General features: G+C 39.0%; 1 protein-coding gene across 1 annotated transcript in view; it reads left to right on the forward strand.

Annotated features, from left to right (window-relative positions):
• The window catches only part of arhgef39 (Rho guanine nucleotide exchange factor (GEF) 39), a gene marked incomplete at both ends in the record, with an annotated part of 54,298 nt that overhangs the window by 11,633 nt on the left and 19,381 nt on the right, over window positions 1-23,284 (forward strand). Inside the window, 2 exons of the mRNA XM_083907058.1 lie at window positions 12,712-12,782; window positions 21,986-22,114. Of these exons, the coding sequence (XP_083763184.1) occupies window positions 12,712-12,782; window positions 21,986-22,114 (200 nt within the window). The remainder of the gene's footprint in view (window positions 1-12,711; window positions 12,783-21,985; window positions 22,115-23,284) is intronic.

The raw sequence follows: 23,284 nt of genomic DNA on the forward strand, positions 1-23,284 counted from the left end.
TTTTATTACGATGAGTGATAATGTCTTATATTGTCCCATTACTACTCAGTCACATTTGAAATGAAGTTTCAAGCAATTACCTTTAACTGTTTGGAATTGTTATTGATGGGTCACAAATTTCCTGCTTGATTTCTGTCTTTGCTGTTTGGCTGTTTTCTTTTCACCAGTCATACGCTACATTGCACAACGTATAATCTCTGTGACAGATGCAATTATTATTATTTGAAATAGCATCCATGTAGTACTCGCCTCATCTGGAAACTGTCAAACACTCTTTTGTTAAACACCAGTATTTGTGAGCCATAATTTCATGCGGTCTTGATCTTACTCGTTAATTAGTGGAACAAGGAGGAGGAACGGGCTGAAACATGCTTCCCAGTGCAGCAGATATCGTGACACTGGTTTATCAAGCTGCTCGTGTCTTAATTAGGGCCTCTTCGTCTTCTCATCTTTCCAGACTTACAGCCGAGTGCTCATAATGTTACATACATCCATCGTGTGATGGAGGTTTCACCTGTTTTATTTTCTCACAGTTCCCAGGTATAGGGGTTTATGTTGGAATCGTCAATGCAAATGATAGGAATGCACTAATTCAAACTTTTCTCTTCCTTTTCCTAAACATTCGATATCTTGAACATGCAGTGCCAAACCAATACAAGAGTTTTCCTTTTCAGTACACAATCTGCAGAGCTCAATGTATAGATGAGAAACATATTGATGCTACACTAGCATGCATGCTTGAATATTCAACTATTTGGCTACTTGTTCTTTGGGTGGGTGCTCAGTATTTCAGTTTTGGGATTTGGATATTATATATTTTTTTTTCTTTTATACAAAATGTATTTTTATTAATAAAAGATAAAGTATACTATTTCACAGAGTCAATCTAAAACGACATACATTCTGCTCCAGAAATGCCTGTTGTCCACTAGAGGTGTGAATCTTTCAGAATGTCATGATTCAATAAAATATTTTTTAATTCATATCAAATCGTTTTTGGATTTAAAATTAATATTATAACTGAAATACATAGTACATAGAGCTGCTAATCTGAGGCTCTACTCTCCTGCTGTGTGCTATGAAATGTTCTGTTGTCATCAGAGTGAAATCAAGTGTTAATGTGCAAGATTAGATCATTTTTCTATTTGGAAAAGCAAATCCAAGAACAAAAAAGTAATCTGGGTATAACGTGAAAAAGTTACGTGAATGTAGGGCTGGACGATATGGCCTAAAAATAAAATCCCAGATTTCTTTATAAAAAATTTGATTTTCGATTTAAATAATTTAATAAAACTACTCAAGACAAAATCAAAATCAATCAAAATATCGATGTTTTTATTTTTTAAATCATCCTGAACAAAAATCGATATATCGCCCAGGCCTACGTGAAGGTATGACATACCTTGGCTTGGTTGTAATCATTAAACCGAGGCCCTCGTTTTCTACTTCACTTCTGAATTTTAGAATCTTTGAGGATAAGAATCACAAATGTTATGTCGATTTGACAAAACTGTAGTCCAAATTAGGGATGGGCCGAGCCGACGGTTGTCACATGAATTTGGCCTCCTTAAATACCCTTCCTCATGATTGAGGTTCCAACAATTAGTGCTAAAGATATTGAAATCAATAAAATTACAAGGGTGTCTTAATGTATGCACATGCCTAATTTTGTTTAAATAATTCTTGCACACTTTCTGTAAATCATATAAACTTTATTTCATGTCTCAAATGTCACTGTGTTTGTCTCCTATATGATATATTTAACTGAAATTCCCTATCCAAACAACCAATGATTTATAAAGGAAAATCATGAACATTTAAAGTGGTGCCCAAACTTTTTCTGTATACATTTTTAACCATCAAACCTTTATGAATATTATTATGACTGATAAATAAACTACAGTGTTATCTGGATTGATGAAGCAACAGTCAGAGTCTGAAATACTCTCTGTCAAAGAAACTTTGAATAATCATTACTTATTACTACTTCAGCTCTGCTGCCGTAAAAGGCTACTTGGGAAAACGCTATACTCTTTCAGCCTTGTTTTCCAGAAATGATTGAGACAGAAACAAACAAAAATGGTTTTGACCAATACTTTTTCTTCATTTTTGGTGACCACAGGCTTTTGCTCAAACCAGGCGCAACCAGGCTCAGCTGGATGCCACATGAAGGAGTGGCTGTGTACACATTGTTATTAGGAGGAATACAGAATCAGCAGGTGGACATGGGGTGAGCTTCAGTCGGGGGTAGACACAAAAACAATAGACTTGCGCCTGAGGAAAATTGCATACAAATTGTTTGCCCTAGTACTGGCATTGTGTTTGCAGGAAAACACAGCCCTGGGTTACTCAACTCTGCTGCCTGGTGTTTATTTATGATGTGAACTCCACAGTTCACTCATGGGTCATTCACTAACGGCACTATGGTGTATTGAAGGGCTGTAATGGAATGCTTGGCGTTTGATTTTTGGCTGCTGGCAAACCAAAAGCAAACACATGATTTAGAATGGATTGGGGTTCTGTAGAGCTGATGCAAAAGGTGGTGACTGTGTGGGTCATCACTGCTGCAGTGGGCCAATCTGGGATGCCAGTGTGGTTGCACATCAATGCTAGGATAGTGGGCCCTGATCCTGGCATACATATACTCTTACATTGATACAACTATATGTATGTCAGCAATACTATGCAGTTTAGTAACTTCGGTCAGGTATAGAAATATGTACTAATGAACCTAAATTACAATAAAAAAAATAGAAATATAGGTAAGGTCATCAGTCTGTTGCAAATATGTGCTTAATAATACTAAATATGTTGGAAGCCAAGTTGAAAAACCAAGAAGAAGAATGAAGGGTAGGAGGAGCAAGGCAAGATACCTATGTCTGAATTAACAGTGAGACCGGTGGTACGGTGAAGATGCAAGGAGTAGAGCAAGCGAAAGTGGTTGAGTTTAAATACCTGTGGTCAACCATACAAAGCGAAGAAGAGAGTGTAGGCAGGGTGGAGACAGACGTGTGACAGAAAAATAGCAGTAAGAGAAGGTCTACAAGAAGGTAATGACACCTGCTGTGATGCATGGATTGAATACAGTTGCACTGTCTAAAAGACAGGAGGCAGAGCTGGAGATTTTCATTGGGAGGGATCGGGTAGTAAGTTAAAATTATATAGTAACATTGGGAATTGGCTTCATAATTTTTTGCTATAGGTCATAGCATAAATAGCATGTTTTTAAACAGACGTTACTTTTTACAACTTGGGAAAGCAAAAGAAAAAAGTTGTTAACTCGCCATTTAGTTTGAACAAGGGACCTCAGTAAACGATACCAAACAGAAAGGGCTGGAACAATACCACTTTTTAGTGTCTGATACCAATTCCAATATCACAAATGTATCCACCAAGTATCCAGTGATACTGAAATTAGTCCGATACAGTAATTTTAGACCATTTATGAACTACGAAGCGACTATGTACGGAGTCATAGTAGCACATATACATTGAGTCATTTCAAAGACATAATTCTAATAACAGCCCAAACATGACTATTACTTACATTTTTGCAATGTGAAGCATTCAACATTCAACAGTTTGGATATTGTCGGCCTTTACTTTTTTTGTATTTATGTATTTTATCTTTATTTTGATTTTAACCGGTACTGATTCCCATCCCTAATGACGTTTTCTCCCTTTTTTACTTGTTCGAGTTCAAATATTCGGGGTATATATCATTTTCTGTCAAAGAGATTTAAGTAACACACATTTAGGAAATAAAGCCACAGTAACCTAGCAGCCCATCCCCATGACCTAAAAACATGTGTTTTTCTATGGACTTTGGGGCAGGGGAGTGAGTGGTTTACAAAGTGACACAAACTTTTTCAGTCATAAAAGACTGTTTAACAGCAAGATAAGACTTAAGTAGTCCTGTTTTGGGGTGTGTGTGTGTGTGTGTGTGTGTTTGGCTGAAATCAGCTTCTCCTTGTGTCTCAGGCTGGTTCTTGCCGCAGGGGGCATGCACAGTGCCGTCAGTGCTGACTATGTGTTACTACCTTATACAACCACACTTACAAAAACTCTAAACTACCATTTTAATGGGCTCCATTCCAAAATGTCTTTGCATAATCCAGCAAACAGACAAACACTGAAAACATACACAATGCACTATGCTGTACTGACATATCTATGATTATGTACATATTTACCATATTTCTTTTAAGAATTGCAAGACTCACTGTCCAGCTTTTCACTCTGCCTTTTCCTCCATCAATTCTCCATTGTCATCATCATCATCACTGATTAATCTGTTCAACAGGGGTCAAAGAGGATGTGTCTTAATTGTATGATGATTTAAAGGCGCCTGGCCAGATAATTATCCGTGGCTTGTGTCTTACCTTGTCCCTGTCTCTGTCGCTGGGAATAGCAGGAAATTGTTGTCACTTATCACCATTCAAGGATGATGGATGGCGAGCAGGGTTGTGTAAAGTGCAGATACTTATGTCGCTGCCGGGGGAGGAATAAAATCATTGCCTTTATTAAGTGGCATTCACTAGAGCCGGCTGGATTGGTCTCCTCCCCACTGAGCCTGCTATTATGACAGTGATGGGGTCTTGAGTTGATTGCGGCAGTGAGAGGACAATCCTTCTCCGCCTGCATTGGTCCTGTTTGTGTTGATATTAGAGATGTGGTACTCATACAGACCTCAGCAATTGTCGGCCTTGGGGATATATCTGCTCTAAACTGAGCACCACTTAGACTAACAAGGGTATGGCCCACTGTGGAGAGTCAGCATGTAACGCATGTGGGGTCATTGTCACACTTGTAAGTGCGTAGTTGTGTGTGCTGCCCTGTCCATTTTTGTTTTTGTCATTGATTTGTCATGAGAGGGATTTCATGTGCTAATGTTGTTCCATCATCTCCTTTAGCCAAACACAAGGTTGTGAGTTTTTTAATGGAATCTGAAATGTTTTAAGTAGGTGCTTTTTTTGTGGTCTATATGTATTGAGTTGCATTTCACTGAAAACCTTCCATTACACACTAAAATCTCTAATAGACTACTGTAACTTCATTGAAAACTAGGGGTGGGGGGAAAATTGATACAGTGATATCGCAATATTTTGTGTGGTGATATATCGCCACCAATTTTACAAAAATAAATTGACGTTTCAGTCCACTAGACGTGCTCACTTTCACTAGAGCTGTTGTAATTATATGGCAATATATGATTTTGCAAGTACTCAGTATCGTAATAATTTTGTATTGAGATTTAAATACCATGATATCGTATCATGGTGTTTTTGGCGATTCCCACCCCTATTGAAAACCCTACTTTCATTCAATTACTGAACTTGTTGATATTTAATGTCACATCATTCCTGAGGAGAGAGAGCATAATAGCATTAGTGGCTGAGAGGGAAAGCTCAGATAGCAAACCCAAAGCAGTGAATCGGAAAAGAAAGAAAACATTTATAATTTTGCAGTAGTTATGATGAAAAGCACAAAAAACAAGCTGCTTGTAGAACCTGATAATGTCATAAATCCCTGAAAATGTAATAACCCCAATAATGTAATAAAGTGCATTTCCCAATAATGTAATACACTTTTTACTGATAATGTAATAAAATATTGCATTAACAGGAGGTTTTCCCCAATGCAACAGGACCACTCTATGTGAGCTTTAAATCGTCCGGAACAAAAAACTTGAATCAGTCGATAAAATCGATATATCGCGCAGGCCTACTGGAACCCAAGGGCCAAGCAGAGTTCAACGCATCCTTAATGTCTTTTTCAGCCATATTGGATTTTCTGCCATTTTTGCCACGTTGAGGTCGCCAAACAGGAAGTAAGCCTATTTCTCAGCATCCCTTTAACATCTCAACCAAATTTTTTGTATATAGACTCATGACATCATCGTGGGGACACACCAAACATCTGGTGACCTTTGACCACTAGGGGGCTACATATTCTGTCCAATCTCCAATCTGTCCAAAAGTAACTCATATCCAGAAAAGCCAGTTAAATAAAGTGTTACCAACAGTGTTCTGAACTGGCAAGTGGCAGTGGACTCCAAATGCAACAATTTTGTATTTGTTTAGTTAATTTCAACACAACAGCTCTCGTCTCGACCTTGCGTTGCTTACACAGTATCACAACTTGAACCCATGAACTGGGTGGTCTGCTGTTAAATTATTACAATATTGGGGAATTATTACATTATCAGGACCTCCATAATGAAGGCGACCCTGATAATGTAATGATTCCCCAATATTGTAATAATTTAACAGCAGACCACCAATGGCAGACCAAAGAGGTGATACTGCGTAAGCAATGCAAGCTCCCGTTAATGCAATACTTTATTACATTATGGGTAAAAAGTGTATTACATTATTGGGAAATGCACTTCATTACATTATCAGGTTTAATTACATTTTCAAGTGCAAATTTTTATTACATTATAGGGGTTATTACATTATCAGGTTCTACACTGCTGAACGTGAATACAGGTGTGAGCTGACACTGGTGTTGTGACATACTTTATTGGATTTATTCCAACCAACACTTAGGTACAAGTATCAAATTCATGATTGATTCAAATGTGAATGTACCCAACCCTAGCCAAGATGAACCCAGCGATTTGGTCTCTCGACTACAACGTGCTGCTGTGGTTACACAGACACAGAGCAAGGGTTTCAAAGTTTTCACGTCACCTAAATCATTTCAATTACTGCCTCTCTTTGGTTCACTTCTTTCCCACTGTAAACGAACCACACCACTTACAAGTGAACCGAGACCCAGGTTTTCAGGTGGACCAGAGTTCACTTATTTGTTCCACACCAGGGTTCAGATGAGCTCTGTGAGACTGTCCCAGGAAATAAACTTTGGTCAGTTTAAAGCGGACCAAACAGCTCTGGTGTGAAAGCCCCCCAAGATAGCGTTCTGGTGTTGGTCAGGCTAACCCAGGGTGGGCTATGGATTTAGGGCTATATCGCCCTGCCCTAAAAGAGATCCATGGCAAACCCATGGTGACAAGGTGATACAGAAGGTGTGAATTTGCCTAAGGCAGTCATAAAGTAATACAAACTTCAGTCGGTCTGGAGTTTGAAGTGCTTTTTTTTTTTTTTTTTTTTTTTTAATTGTCCACAGAGTTCTTGAGTTCCTTTAGTCACACTCTTGGAGCGAGATAAGATGCTCTCTTCAGTCACTTCATATTACATATTAATTGCTTCAATTTGGACAGTGGAGTATCTCTCTCTACTCTTCTGTATTTACCACGACTGTGCATTCCTTTGCTTTTAAGCTATTAAAGTTGAGTAATTACCCACAAGTCCATGCCATGTTCACTAACCCATGCAGAAGCCTGCCCAGTGCCTCTTGTCTCTTAATTACACATTTGAATTCATAATGCATGTATGGGAAGCAACAATAATTAGACAGATCCCCCCCCCCCATAGATTTGTGTGCAAATGCCCAAATGACCCGATGTGTCTGCCAGGAGGGAGAAAGGGATAGAAGGAAAAAGTCTGCATATCATCTGCATATTACTCAGGAATTACTATTAGGAATTAGCAGCTCCTGGTGCAGCAGTGGCACTGGCACATGCTTCCTAAAGCTGCATTCTTCATTAGAATATCTGAACTCTTCTAAATACGGTTCCGATTATGTTGTCGTCTCATTATCTTTTCTTTGCTTTGCCACTAATGAGCGGGACAGGACAGCTAAATGAGAGAGTCGGGTTTACATCATTTGAAATTGTGCCGTGATATTGCTCATCAGAGTGTTTTCTCGCTTATTTGTCGCTTTAATTAGCGCGTTCGTCTCCACTCCTTAATAAGAAGAAAACCGGGTTCATTGCTAATAATACCTGTAATGTATTTATTACTACAAGATGAGACAAGAAGAGAGAGAACTGTGGAATTATTGCTCTTTGTGTCGGCTAATTGGAGGAGGCATAATTGGAGCTTTTTTGGCTTCCGCTTTTGCTGTCGACCACTACAGTTTTCCCTCTCCCACTCGCAGACCCACCACTGTGCCAACCTGCTGCTCTGTCTTTCAGCTCCTGTAATACACACACACACACAAATTAATTTCAAACCAAACTGCAATTTCTCTTTTCCTTTCAATTTTTACTAATTGAGTACATTCTTATGTAAACAGATATGGGTGTTGACCACAGCAGGGAGCACCACTGAGCTTAGTGCTGCAGAAGTGACAGGAAAGACTTCGTATTACAATGTGTACATCAGACATTCACCGTTGATGAGAAACACTTAAACTCATAGTGCACCAAAAAAAGCAATTTGCATAGGCTATTGCCTGCCTACCCTACAATTGGGTATTGCGTATTGTACCCGTACCATAAATTATGAATAACATATTTGTCATAATTATAGAAACTTTTATAGAAAGAAAAAACAAATAACACCTGTTTACAGTATTTTTCTTTTTTAGGTTTATATGCTGGATATATGGTAAAATGTTGATTTTTCAATTTGGATCCCTTTTTCATAAAGGGATGCTCAATCCTGGACTTTTTGCCAATATTGATATATCGTGAGTGCTTGGGTCAATAACGATACCAATACCGATATATATTCTCTGTGCACAACTGCAAAGGTCATTTATTCTCTTCTGTGTTGAAATTAATATAATATTTTGCGTACTCACGTCACAGTACAAAAAAAATTAATGTAAATGAATCATAGAAGTTAAGGAGGTATCAGTCGATTCAGGCTACTATTGTTGTAATTAGTCATATCATTGTATTCTGCTGATATCTGATAATACATTTGGACATAATATTGTGCCTCCTTAATTTCATTTATGTGTGGTGGTGGGTTGTTCCTGCAGTGGGACCTCCCCAGGATTGTACTTATATAAATATTCTGAACTTATTTAGCGCTTTTCTACCAGAGGTGGAAAGAGGACTGAAAATTGTACTTCAGGAAAAGGATCACTATTTTGATAAAATTTTACAATTAAAGCTATACTTTCCTTTCTTGCATGTCTCACAGCACTTAGTAAAAATTTGAACATGAACAATTTGAACATGAACATGTGTAATGTAGTGTAATTTCACAGATGTGATTCTAAATGTAGCAAAATACAGTACTTCCAAAAAACAGTTTTTCCATTCACACACTTTCATACAGAATTGTTATAATTTTCTATCACACATTTTTAACCCTGGCACGTAGACTAGTGCAGGGAGCCAGGAATCGAACCCACAACCTTCCCGTTGAAAGACACAACCCACTCTACCACTCTCTATAGAATTGTAAGGCTGCCACTTCCAGCTCTTGACAAAATGCAAACTGTTATACATTTCGCAAGGGTACATATGTACAAATTATATTTTAAGAATAAATGCATGTGCAATTTAGTAATTTTTCAAGAATATATTCCAAACCTTTGCTGATGAGAGCCTCTTAAAAGTTGCCATTTTATTTAGATTAAATTACAAAGTCAATCATTGTTTAGATTTCAAAGAGTTTCACAAATAAAACAGGAAGTCTGAACAAATATTTTGCCAACTTTATCTGTTTTCTGACATTTTAAGATAAAGCTATTCAATGTTTGAGACAATAACCATCAGCGTAGCTGATGATGAAAATAACTGAGTTACGACCCCTGATCTATGATCCACTTAACTCATCCAGATGCTGAAAAACTGCAAGATTGTAAAACAATCAAGCAGCTCTCCATTTAAGTGACTGATTAAGATGTGATGAAGTCATGAAAATTCTGCTCATCAAGCAGCTTTACAATTGCAACCCTGAACAATCCACAACTGTGTTGTTAGTGTCCCACTGCACAGTTGTCACTCTCCAATACATGTCTCATCCCACTCATGCCACCAAATGGGCCACTAGCAGTGGTGTGGAGTCTGCTCGCGGCACTAATGGCCTCTCTCATCGGCACCGCTGTGTCTCTCAAACAAGCCCAGACTGCACAAACAGAGAGGGCTGCACAGGCGGAGACAGACACTGAAAATCAATGTTGATTGTCAATGCACTTCAAGGTAACATCATCCTATAGTAAAAAGGATAAAGATTTCTCAGCATGCTGATGCGTCATAACTGTTACTTTAGATGGAGACTAAGCCTGGGGCAGTGAGTTACTTCGCTGCGCCACAAATGGATTGAATTTTTTTTACATTTGTCAGAGCAAGGTGAGAACATTTTCTTAAAACTGTTGTCAGTGGAATGAAATAGATTTAAATCCTAAAAGCAATGAATACAGATGCATTAAGCACATAATCATTTTAGACACATATACAGAATATTAATCCTATGCATGTAATCAATGTTGAATATATCATTTTTTCATCACTTTCATAATTAATATATAATAATAAAATTTCTTTAATTGCTTAACCACTTCTTCCCTGACCCTCTTTTTGCAGTCCCTGCTCGGAAATGACATGCCCAAACTAAATAGAGTAAATCTCTGCAGTTACAAGCTCTATGTGAATTATCTTGGTATCAAAATACAGATAACACTTGTGAGATTCCACCAGAGGTGTAAGTTTCATTGTAGATGCCACTATGTCAGAGAATGGAACACAGCATAAATGAAGTTTTTTTTTTAGCTCTCGCCTAAAAAAATATTGCATTTTAAAGCAAATATCACCTTTAAAATATGCAGTAGGAGCTTAAAAACATGGAGGTCATGTAACAACATGTGGATATGAGCTGTGCAAAGTCTGATGCTGCTGAATTGAAGCAGAGTAAAATTACTCTGCTTCAGTAAGTTTTAGTAAAGAGATGTCTGGCCGTTCTCACTTTTGGCACAGTTTGGCACCATCTGTGCCATTTGAGATTTCTTAGGTACCAAATTATTGAAACCCATTTAATTTTATGTACATGTCACTATTGGTCTAAAAAGAAGTTGTTTTTCAGGGAAAAACGTATGATTACTCGATGTAAATCGATGCTCCCTGTGCGGTGCGTAATAACACTGTGACTCTACTGCGTCTTCAGTTACGCAGCGCCACAGCTCTGGTTTACCTTGGTCAATTTGGGTGATTGACAGCTCGTTTTAAACCTCTAAACCGGTAGAATCAGATCCCAGTCTCCAAATGCATGTGATTCACTTCATTAGGGAGTCAAAAGGACATACGACACATTTGTGCGGACATTCTGCCTTCTCTAATCAGAACGATCTAGTTGCTCTGTAATGATCAATAATTTTCTTCATTTTTGGTGTACTTCTTTGCTAGCATTACAGCCACATACAGGCCTGGCCATATGGGCTACAGCCATGGTACTCAAACTGTGGTATGTGGTGCATGTACCATAAAAGGTTCAAAAAAAGATCGCCAAACTTGTTCAAGGGGTGTTGTAGCGAGAAGAGAGGGGAAATGCTAACGGGACCAAATGACAGGTAGTCAGCTAAAACTTCTCCCTTTAAACTTTATACTACAGCTTTAAAGTGCAGCTAAATCCCCTCTTCTCTGTCCAATGCCGAAATACAAGAAGTGGGCTGAGAGCCGAGTGAGGGAGAGTGGGAGAAGTGTCGAAGGGGGTAGTCTGTGATACTTCCGGCATTTATAAAGGGTTGAGGGCTCACAATTAGTGTGTTTACATGCATGATAAAAGTAAGATTGTAGTTGGACTAATTCAGTTTTATTAATCTCATCTAAACACACGAGACCAGGCATGCCCAAAGTCCGGCTCACGGGCCAATCTTGGCCCACGGTCAGATTTAGTACGGCCCGCAGCTTCATTTTTATAATGTATTATTTATGGCCCCGGTCAAACAGACTGAAATCTCGCCAGATTATATCATTCCAATTAGCTCATCTGGTATGGGAGTTGCGCTTTGAAACCAGAGTCCTGTGTTGGAAACTCAGCTGTGACAGACAAATCCATCCATCTATGCTTTCAGTTATGCTATTTGACTGCAGATGTAATAGAAAGGCAGATTTTTTATTTTTTTTTTCACTCTGTTACGTGTATTAACTGATTAATGAATTAATGAATTAATTCATTAATCGTAATGTTTAGTGATTAAAAAAAGGTCTGAAGAGATCATTTGCCCGTGGAAATCTTCACATTATCAAATCTGTCTTATGGCCCATTTCCACCGGCTCTACTCGCCTCGGCACGGTTGCATTTCAACTACTAAAAAAAGTACCTACTCAACATGGGCGTAGTCATCACTGCACAGCTGCTTGAAGCTGCGGTGACTTCGTTTTACACACACACACAAAATGAGTGACTATTGACTTGTAAAGCAGTTGGTTTCAGTGTCAGTTGATTAAAAATATTTGTTCAGTACGTCCTGTATTCTAAGAGCCTGACAAAAGAGTATCACTTAGCACCAGTGAATTTAAATGCAGTAGCTGGTGTTTGAGCAATTTTCACGACAACACGTATAATTTCAATACTTGAAAATGCTACAGGTCTGTCTTTAAGATCTTTTTATGCATGTGTGCTCTCATGCACTGCATTTGTTTGTTTTTTGTCTGACATACTGGCCCTGTTTTGTTCATTTAAATGCGTTTACCTAGCTGTGTGGCATATGGACTATCAAAATAATTGCTCCATCTAGCAAAAAAAAAGGAGAAAACTAATGATTGTTAATGACTGCAATCCAGTTTATCCCTTCGGATAAATTCATCAACCCATTTCAAGCAGGGAACTAACACAAACACTTCTGACAGCATTTGTTTCATTTCACTCTGACATTCTGCATGTTTTTTTTTTTACTGTGTTCCTTCAGGTATAAGCATTTCTTGCAGGACCTGGCTGCCAACACATGTCCAGACACTCCAGAGTTTGAGCAGCTTTCAAGTAAGTACAGTATTTCTTGTGATGCTGTGGTCTTAATTAATTTGTCACTTTTCAAGGAGATTTTCAATAGCTGCAAATGTTCCTGAGTGACTACATGGCACAGTAGTGGCTAGCACTTTTTCCTTGCAGCAAAAAGATACAGGTTCATGACCCGGTCTTGTCCCTCTGTGAGTGCGTGGGTTTTTACCGGGTTCTCCAATTTCCTTCCACAGTCCAAAGACATGCACTGGTTAATTAGAGAGTCTAAATTGCCTGTAGGTTTGAATGTGAGAATGAGTAGTTGGTTTGGCTCCAGCAGCCCGCACAACCCTCATATGGAGGATAAAGCAGTAGACAATTAATAATGATTTTTATTTTGCACTGAGTCATTTTTCTTTGAATATTACGGGACACATGTGACATTATTTGTTATACCTATCCATGATGCCTCCACTTGGGTGGCACTAATAGCTAAGCCAAAAGGTCAGTCATCAGATTACTTTGCCATCTATGATAAAGAATTCCAATTACTTCCATACACCACTTTTCAGATGCTTTGGTGTTATGATTGTCCACTCAGGTGGACTGTTTAGTTTGTGGATCCAAGGCCAAGCTCCACTTATGGCGTGTTTATGGCATAGCATAGCACGGCACAACGCGGTTAAGTTGCGTTTACACAAGTATAGTACCTGGTACCACAAAATTCAAGCCTAGTACTGAACAAATAGTTGTAATTAACTGATTCTAATGATCGTTACACTAAGGCTAGCTTTACACGACAACGATCTGAACACAAACCGCAAAAGTGGCTTTGCATTCCCACTTTTTATTTTGCGTTTAGACTAGGGATGGGACTTTTTTGTCGACAAATCCATCGACAATCAACACGTGCGCATCTCGACAAAAAAATGAAAAGTAAAAAAAGTTGAAGTGTCACAAACACGTAAATTTCACAACCACAGAGGTTAAAGAAGCTGTGCACGAAAAGGTGATCCTGCTGTCCAGCCTCCCTGCGCTCTCAGATGATCGTGCGCGCGTCATCGGCTCGTTCTCTCGAGTGGCTGTGGGCGCGTCCAAGCTTGTGTGTGTGCGTGCGGTGCGAACGAGGTTGCGCTTAAGTTAAGGACGGGGGTGGGGGACATAACACAAGCGCTACACAAATGAAGACGGCATCTCACCCAGTCAGGATCACTGTACTTCACTCTGGTGGACACCTAACGAACCGGCTTTTCAGGTTCGAATTTGAGCTTTTCAGCCCAAGTTGAATGATTATCTGATTTTCTGATTAAATAAATAGTCACAGTTCTGGTACTGAGTAACATGTCGGGAGCTGCACATTTGCACACATGGGAATCCGAGGTTGGTGTCGCCACCTTTCCCCCCTCTGGCAGGACCGTCCGTGTTTGTGAGCAGCGGCGACCTGACAGCATGCATTGTGTGTGTGTGATGATGTGCTTTGCATCATAGTCACAATGACTTCTGGTTTGCTCTCACAGTGGGATTCTTTCCTACCTGAAGCAAGCAGTTTGGCACACAGGAGAGTTAAACAAAGCTGTACAATTATAGAAATAAGTCTAGACCTCCAACAGCAGGAAAACAAACAACAACATCATCAAAAAAAAGCAACCTGTGCAGACTCTCATAGCACCAGTCAGACTCATAGTGAAAGAAAGGCCTCATTATCTTCATTTGAGGAACAAAGGAAAGTGCTTTTTCCCTCTCATTCCTCATTTGTTGTTATTGTCACAGCTAGTAGAGAAATGAAAGCGAGACGAGGCACCGCATGCACGGAAAGTTCTAGTTTGATGTGGATTTTGACATAATTAATTGGGAGTGGATCAGAGGATATTAAGCGGGGAGCTGTATTAATAAATAAAATCTTGCACATCAACACGAATCCAGATAATGACTAATTTCAGTCGTCAAATAAACAGCAAATCTGACTCAAGTGTGGGTGTACACAAGGAATTATTTATGTGTATCAATTAAAATCTCATTGCTGGTGTGCTGCCTTTGCTTACAAATTAAAACAGCCCCTGACTCTAAGATGAAGGTACATATTCTAAATGCGCTCCACCATCATCTCTTCCTCTTCTCATTAGAGATCCTTTTTTAAACTCTCCTGCTTCTTAATGGGGTTAGTTTTTTTCTGTTTTATATGTAGAGAAAAACTTCATACAGGCAGCCTGCTTGTATTGTAAAGGGAATAATTTAAAAAAGAAATTCCAGACAAATCACATTGTATCTGATAAAGCAAACTAGCAAATTGAATCACAAGAGGCTTTGTTATTGTTGTTGTTATTGTTTTCATGTTGTGCCTCTGTATTCCCTCGTCTTCGTTGTCCCCCCCTCCCATCCCCCTTTCCTTTGCAGTGTGCTGAGCTTGAATTTAGCTGTTGTAATTACATTAGTGCTGACACTAACGCTTTTGATTATTGATTAACTACCAATTCTTACTTCCATGATCAATTATTAATCAAAGAAAAGAACAAAAGCAAATGTGTATATTTTCCTGCTGTTTATTTGAAAAGCATCCTTATTTTATTTTGCGCTTTCAAAGAACTTGCAAATTGAAGTAGTTTTAGTTTGCAAACATTAAAGTCGCTGTCGATAAAATCCTTCTGTTCAAATCTCCCTTGAATGTTCAGTATGTAAAAGTGAGTGACACATTGATTGCTCAGTGACATGTGACTCTCAAGGCCCTAGTATAGATACCCAACACGCATCATGCACATAACGCGATTTGCGGCATCCAAGATTTTGGAACCACATACAAAGAGCTGTTTTTGGGTGTGCGCGGACAGCGCATGCATGGAGTGCAAAGCCCCATTCACCAGTGTGCAAAGTACCCATTAATAATCCCATTTGTTGCGCAATACTGTTTCACCACCCCAGGTGCAACCCAGCAGTGTTGGCTATTTTACCTGTCAGAATTACAAATTAAATTTTTTTTCTGGCTGTAAAGGATAATAAAGCATGCAAAGTGTATTATGTATGTAGATCAGCTCGGAAGTATACCAGGGCCTTCAGTGTCAGAAGTCTGACAGCAAAATCTAGGAGAAAGTTTTCCACTATCCCACAATACTTTACACACTAAGAAATCAAAGTATGAGACTGTACCTAAAAAGGTACCAAAGCTTTGTTGCTCCAGTTGTACCCTATCAGGGTACAAGCACTGTACCTAAAAATTGTACCTGCTTGAACCTGCTTGTTTGTACCTCTAAATAAACATTTCGGCACCCCTAGTGACAAAAATTTACCTGTACACGCTGAGAAAGGTACAGTGCTTGTACCCTGATAGGGTACAACTGGAGCGACAGCAAAAGATACTTTGATTTCTTAGTGTGTATCCAATCAAGAGCCCTGAAAAACCCTCCTCAACAAACTTATGAGTAGTTATGAGCTGACAAAGGGAGGACAAAGAGTTAGTTAAAGCGGACCTAGACCGGAAGTTCCAATTAACGCTGTTTTTTAGTGTGTATCTTCGTCCTTACCTTGTTTAAGAAGCCCTGGTGGGTTCTAAACAAACATTCCAGCCACTGTTGAGAACGCTGTGTTTTATTGTAACCCCGGGCTCAGCGAGATCTCTGAAAAAACCCAGTCCGGTTACGTAAACACCGGTTCTCCTGAACAGCAGATCCTCCTGCTCCGGGCACTAGTCTGGGCACTAGTCTGGGCACTAGTCGGGGCACTAGTCTGGGCACTAGTCCGGGCACTAGTCCGGGCACATCCTGTTGCATACATTGAACCGCAGAAGAAGAATAACGTCATTTTTTGATAATGAGTAGCAGTGCATCCACCGTTCCAGGGGGGGGAGCTGTGCTTCTGAGAGCGGGTGTGCTGAATATACTGGCCAATCACAAGACTCTGTCTTCTGGGTGTGTGAGTTGAGTCTCAAATCTCGAGGCTGGGAAACACCGTCAGAAAAGAGGATTTCTATCAGCTCGTTTACAGCAACTAGGAGGTTTTTGACCATAAAAAAAAGTTAATGTTTGTAAGTAGACCTCCATAACTAACATATATGTGCAACAAGACCACTCTATGTGAGCTTTAAATGACAACATTGGGGAGAGCAGTTGATAATTTCTCCACTTTACAAAAAAGTTTACTTCCTCATGGGCCTTTGTATGGATTTCTTGAATCTGTGTTGTGTTTATGGAATACTTTTTCAAAACGACAAAAAGAAAACCATATGGCTAGAGCCTGAGTTGATACGCTGTTGTCAGTGAGCAACACAAAGAATGGCACTGGATGGCTAACTGCATCAGGAGATGTCGCCACAATGTATGCTGTGCTTGTAAACATAGGCCCCCAAATAGTCTTTAAAGAAATTAATTGCCAAATATACATGGACAGCCGTGGCCAGAGGCATCATATTTTGTTCATCCAATTTGTTGTTTTAAATGCAATATCTCAAGAAAGCCTTCAGGGAATCCTTTTCGCAATTGGTCCACATTTTTACTTGGACTCATGGATGAACTGCTTGGACAATGGACAACAGGCAAGATTGCATTGGCATCATGCCTCTCGAAAAGTAAATCCCCTTTAAATCAGATAGATAGATAGATAGATAGATACTTTATTCATCTCACAGAGAAATTCACAGTTCAGCAGCTCCAGAATATGTTACAAGATAGAAACATAAGAGGCATGCAATTATATGTACAGTCTAAATATAAACTGAAACATATGTTTAAAAAGAAAAAATCAAAAAGATATAAAAAATATAAAGACGTTAAAAAGAATGAGATGAACATGTACATGTGTGCGTGCGTGTATGTGTCATGTATGAAGTAGTTTGAAGAGTCAAATCAACAAGTGCATGTTTCACTGCGCATGTTTCTACTTCCACTCGACTGAATTGAGTAGTTGTTTCTGCCTTAAATTACATCACTTTTAAGAGTTTTCGTCAAGCAGCTTTAACTCGTCTCTACTGCAATAATCATAACCAAGTCTGAGCATACCGCAACTGTCTGACTCAGTGTCAGGGATTTAACAGTAAAAGTTAACCACAGCTCTTATCCCACAGTCAAACACTTTTTAAACAGTGAATAAAAGGAATAAAGAGCTGTAAGAAGAGGAAGTTGTTTTCGGAATGTTTAATGGGCTAGATGTATTATTAATGCCTCAGCCAGAACTCCGTCCAAGAATACTGTAATTAGGAGCTGTTGTTTTTCTTAAGCAGGCAATGGAAAATATTCCAAACACGTACAACAAAGGGGTAGAGGGAAAGAAAAAAGACGTCTACACGGATGCCTTGTTTGGTTTACATTGTAATTGTTGTGAAACTAAGCGAGCCAATTAGGCTGTGATTATTTTGGTGTAGACACGTCGCCCTGAGGATCAAGTTCATCTGCCGAGTTTCAGCGCTCAAAAACAAAAGCAGCAAAGTTGAGCTTGGAAATTAGAATCCGTCTGTTTGTTGTTATTTTGGACGCGTTAATGATGTAGTTCTAAATGTTTACAGCAGATATTATGGCAGGCGCACAGTAATTGGATGCTTCTCTCTCTATTTTGATGATATGCCTATTTGTTCTGGGGCAAAGATTTTTCAAAGCTTTTGAGATAAGAAATAAAGTAAAGGAGCCAGTTTGTGTGACAGATTTGGAATAATATCATTAGTCCATCAACAGAGAATTCTTCTGGATCTGATATGAAAACTACCATAAGTGTGTTCATAATTTAACTAAAGAAAACATTTAAATACTGAAAATTGATACAACAGAAACGTTGCCATACCTGAGCATAATGTATTTCTTCCATAGATAATCCAGCCGTTTTGTTATGATCTATACATGCATTTGTAACCTGGGGTTACTGCACGACAGCGAGCGCCCTCCACAGACCCCGGAGAACTTTTGTTATTGAATATGCTGTTATTTTTTCTCCTGCTGGTGTTTTGGGATTTGTCTGTGTTTTCGGTTTTGCATAGTTTTGTTTTTGTAACGTGTTTCTGTTGATGCATGTGCTTTGGCTTTCTGCAGAGCATTTGTTCTTTGCAGTGCATTTGCTTTCATTTGTGCTTTTTAATCTGCATCGTTTGTGAATATGCAGCTTGTTTCTCCTTCTGCATGTGTTTAGGGTCATTGCATTCCGTATGCCCGTCGGCCACCGTACAGTATGTCACAATCCGTGTCATATTTCAAGTGTCACTGGTGAGCACGTAACAAAAAAAAGAATGAAGATATTTATCGAGGTTGGGAAGCACAATTTTTCTACCCCTATTCTAGTCAGACAAAGCTAAATGCAAATCTGTGACGTATTCCTTTAAGCAGACATGTTTGACACCAAAATTAGCTGTTATATGCAGGTTTTTGTTTTTTTCTCATAGTGGGTAAAACCTACTTCCATTAAAAATGAAGTTTGACTATGATTTTTCCTCCTGCAAATCTGCCATAAATTACTAAAAGTACCATGAAGACCACTGTGAGAATGATTACACATTAATATATTTCAGATCAGTCTAGAACTGAACAATTTTCTTTTTCAATTGTGGTTTGATTTGCGGTATAATTATTTTTTAAACATTTCAAGCATCATTCAGTCTGTAATAGATCCAAAACTTGATAACAATACCAGTGTATAGGATTCAATGGTGATTCAATGTCATTTAGTGATTCATTGTTCAGCTCTACTTCAGTCTACTTTTTCATTTGCAAACCTGCATTTAATGCAGAGTTGACCCTGGTGTAAATGTTGATTATATTATGATAGATAATTGGATAGTTATGATTATTAGTGGGTTTTAGGTCCAAAAAAAAGAGACGTTGGTGTTTTTTATAATACACATTCTGTCTTCAGCGGCTTTACTTGAACTGTATGTGTAATTGCCACTCTGCTAAGCTCCTTAAATCTTTGGCTATGAACAGCCCAACAGCTTTTGTTATTTCTTTGTCTTCTGTGTTAAAATGACATGGCAGCCAATGGGTGCTGGGCTCCCATGAAAAGGGGTTTGGCTTCCATGAAGGTAGTAAAATTGTACATCTGTGGGCGTCATTAAAATAAAACCAGAAACCATTATTTTTGTGAGTGTTTTAATCACAAACAAAGAGTATAATTTACATAAACGAGATAAACAGGCTTGCAGAAACATAACAGAACTACAATATCACCGGTGAGCGACAGTGACAATGACTGCACTTTGTTGTTGCAATATACACTACCCGATATACTGTGAACTGCTCTTTGGTTTAAAGCGGGGCTAAAAAAAAAATGTTTAAACTAAAATTAGGGATGCACCGATTAATCGGCCAGTGATCGGAATCGGCCGATCAGTCAGAATATTCCGAACGCACCCGCATCGCACAGCATCAGCAACACACGTGCACGCGACTACACGCACATGTAGTAGAGTGTAGGGCTGGGCGGTATACCGATTCACACCTACTACTGTTTTTTTTCCGTTATGATATGAATTTTTAATATACGGCCATACCGGTGTATTGATTACACAACATCCGCGCAGCGGCTCAGCTGTCTGCTTTGCGAGTGAGTGCTCTGCATGTAAGCGTTTCATTAATGTTTATATATTTGTTTCAATCACTGAATGAAGCCTGTCGTATTTGGGACAAGAGTCAGGACCTTAAATCACTTGCACACAAAACTTTTGATCAGCACTCAGCATTTATTTGTTTGTCATTTAAACCTGTGTGCGCAGAGAGCGCGAGGCATTGTTGGCACGGGGCGAGAGAGAGAGCTCGAGAAAGAGCTCTGAGCTCTTGGTCATTAGTTCATTTACTTATTTGTGTGTAGGTGTGTTGTGAAATATGTTTAAACTTAAATAAACTACACATACAGGTAGTGAAAAATTTAAATCGGAATCGGCTTAAAATCGGTATCGGCAGGTCAAACTTCTTGAGAAATCGGAATCGACCCCAAAAATGGCAATCGGTGCATCCCTAACTAAAATTATAAGTAATGTAGGTCTACTTCCAAACATTAGCTTGTTTTTATGGTCAAAAACCTGTTAGAATGAATAATTAACTGTGAAATCTCTCGCTCAAGATGTGCGTTATTCCTATCGTGATGGTTAATTGGACAGTTAGTGCTGCATTCATGAACGTGGGGGGAAAAGAAGTCCTGTATAAACACAGTTGCCACACAGTCCAATCCATGCCAAATGTACCAAAATATAAGGGGTTACAAGCCCAAACCAAACTGTTTTTACCCCTAGTGCCTGCTGTTGTCTACTGCGGAAACATGCAATTCTGAACCAACAGTTCATTTGATTTGCAGAATTGCATTGCATTATAACCTTCAGGTTTCCCTGTGGTGGAGACTAGCATCCCTCTAATTAATACGACTATGCTTAGGTGCCCCTACACACATTTTTACACAACACCCTGCCTGAGCCACACAGCAGACCATGGGGCCCAATCAAGACTGTCTGTTTATTTCTATTTGCACAGCTCAGTTAAATTCTCTTCAAGTGCTCGCTGATGAAATCAACCACAATCAGGCCCCGATGCAGAGCTTCCTTCTTTCCTTCCCCGCCTCTGAATTGTCCTTACATGCCCGTTTCTGCTGTCTTATGTAGCATTAGGGTGCAATACGGTTTAGTGCATTTCCACACGGGGGCCACATTTATTTAGTTTTTCAAGGTGGAACAGTTGCTTTAATTGAATTGAATGCAGTGACTGAGAAATAGTATAAGAGAATAACATGTAATAAAAGTGTCTAGCCATACTATATCACCTGGTGAGGTGATGGACGTTAAGTAAACCATCAAGTAACAATCTAATGGAGTATCAATAAGAGAACCCTACACCAACCCACATGGTTGGTAACATTTTAATAGTACCCATCTCTGAAACTACCCGTGATAAAGGTTTAACATGTAAAGGCCTGTCTACCCATTGTGCAAACACAGTTTAAGAGTATAATATAAAAATACATTCAGAATATTTTCTTTGAGTGCTCTACCTCAGATGTGTGAAATATTTCTCTGTTTAACTAGGGTTTTTGTTGTTATTGTCCATAAAGAAGTTTCAAAGTTTCATCAATTGCAATATCTGTCAGAAAAATAGCAATATATGTTTCCTCATTTGCTTATTGTGTTGTTTCAAACTGCAAATTTGATTTAAAACAATTAAGTGATTGGCCACCTTTCCCACTACAATGTAGTTTGCCCAGCTGTATTTTCTGCTTCGAAAAATGTTTTCATCATTGACTGATTGTGTCCTTACTTGTTGTAACTCAAGTGTTTGTTTGCATGTTGGCTGTAGGGGCAGTGACTGCAGTGTGCGAGGTGTCCCAGCGCATCGAGAACAATACGAGGCGCCATGAGAACCACCTGCAGCTTTGTCGGGTGCAGAAACTGCTGAAAGGACGGAGTACAAAGGTGCTGGCTGCAGGTTAGAGCTTCTGATCACATATTCCTTTCATCTTGTCAGGGAACCACCTCATCTCCCCTCTGCTGCCTTCTGCATTGGTTCATGTCCTTTGGGAAACATGGGTGGGAGTGGGCAAGAGTATAGATCTACGCGTATGGAATCAGTTAATTATGCAATCATTCGTTACATTAACATGCACAGTAGAGTTGAGCTACGGTTGTAGCTTGAGTACGCTATTATACTGTTCTTTTCCCAGTATACGAGCACTAGGAGAAAATCACTGAATGAGGCCATAGACCCCTTTTCACTTTGTTAGAATTTAAATCTTTTCTGGTTGATCTGTTACATCACAGATCAAAATAACTTCAGCTTCTGGAAACCATGTTGAGCACCATTTTGTGCCTTTTTGCTATCCATTAACTTCAAAATATTATATTAGATATATTTTTAAGCTGCTAGAGGTTAAATTGTTCTTTCTTTTCTTTTGTCACCCACCTTGTATAATTTCTAGTGGTGTGAATCTTTCGGACACAATTTGTTTTCTGTTTCCGTATCAATTTGCAATTCAAAACGATTACCAAGTCTAAATAATTTTGATTCCATAGAGCTGCTGATTTGAGGTCTACTCTGCTGTTGTGTGCTAAGAAAAAGTGTTTTGCAAGATAAGGAAGCCTTTATAATTTGGAGAAATGCAATAAAAACACAAGCAAATCCAAAGAACTTTACATTTCTAGAAGCTAAACTTGCACAAATATCCTGGGTATAACCTGCAAAAGTTATCTTGAGGGTATGGCATGCCTTGGCTCACTGGTCACCAATCATAATCATAAAACTGAAGCCTACTACACTGTTGAGGAACAGGTATTTTGAAATGAGACCGGCTATGCCAATCAAAATTCACTGTTATTTAAAAAATAAAAATGATTTAGAACTTTTTAATCAATTTAGAATCTTTGAGGATAAGAATCAGACATTTTACATGCAGTACATCAATTAATTTTGACACCCCTGTTTACTGTATTTCCATCTCAAAACTTGGGCCTGTGGAACATGCTCAGATCACCTGTCGGCCAGTTTTGGTCCAGTTGAACATACAGTATACATGAAATTGTAATTTGACCTTTAATTGCATTCAGTTGGATGTTTACTAGCCTGACGAGCCAGACCCACGTCAAGATGTAGGGTCTGGGA

The sequence above is a fragment of the Microchirus variegatus genome (genome assembly GCF_963457635.1).
Source record: "Microchirus variegatus genome assembly, chromosome: 20".
Taxonomy (NCBI): domain Eukaryota; kingdom Metazoa; phylum Chordata; class Actinopteri; order Pleuronectiformes; family Soleidae; genus Microchirus; species Microchirus variegatus.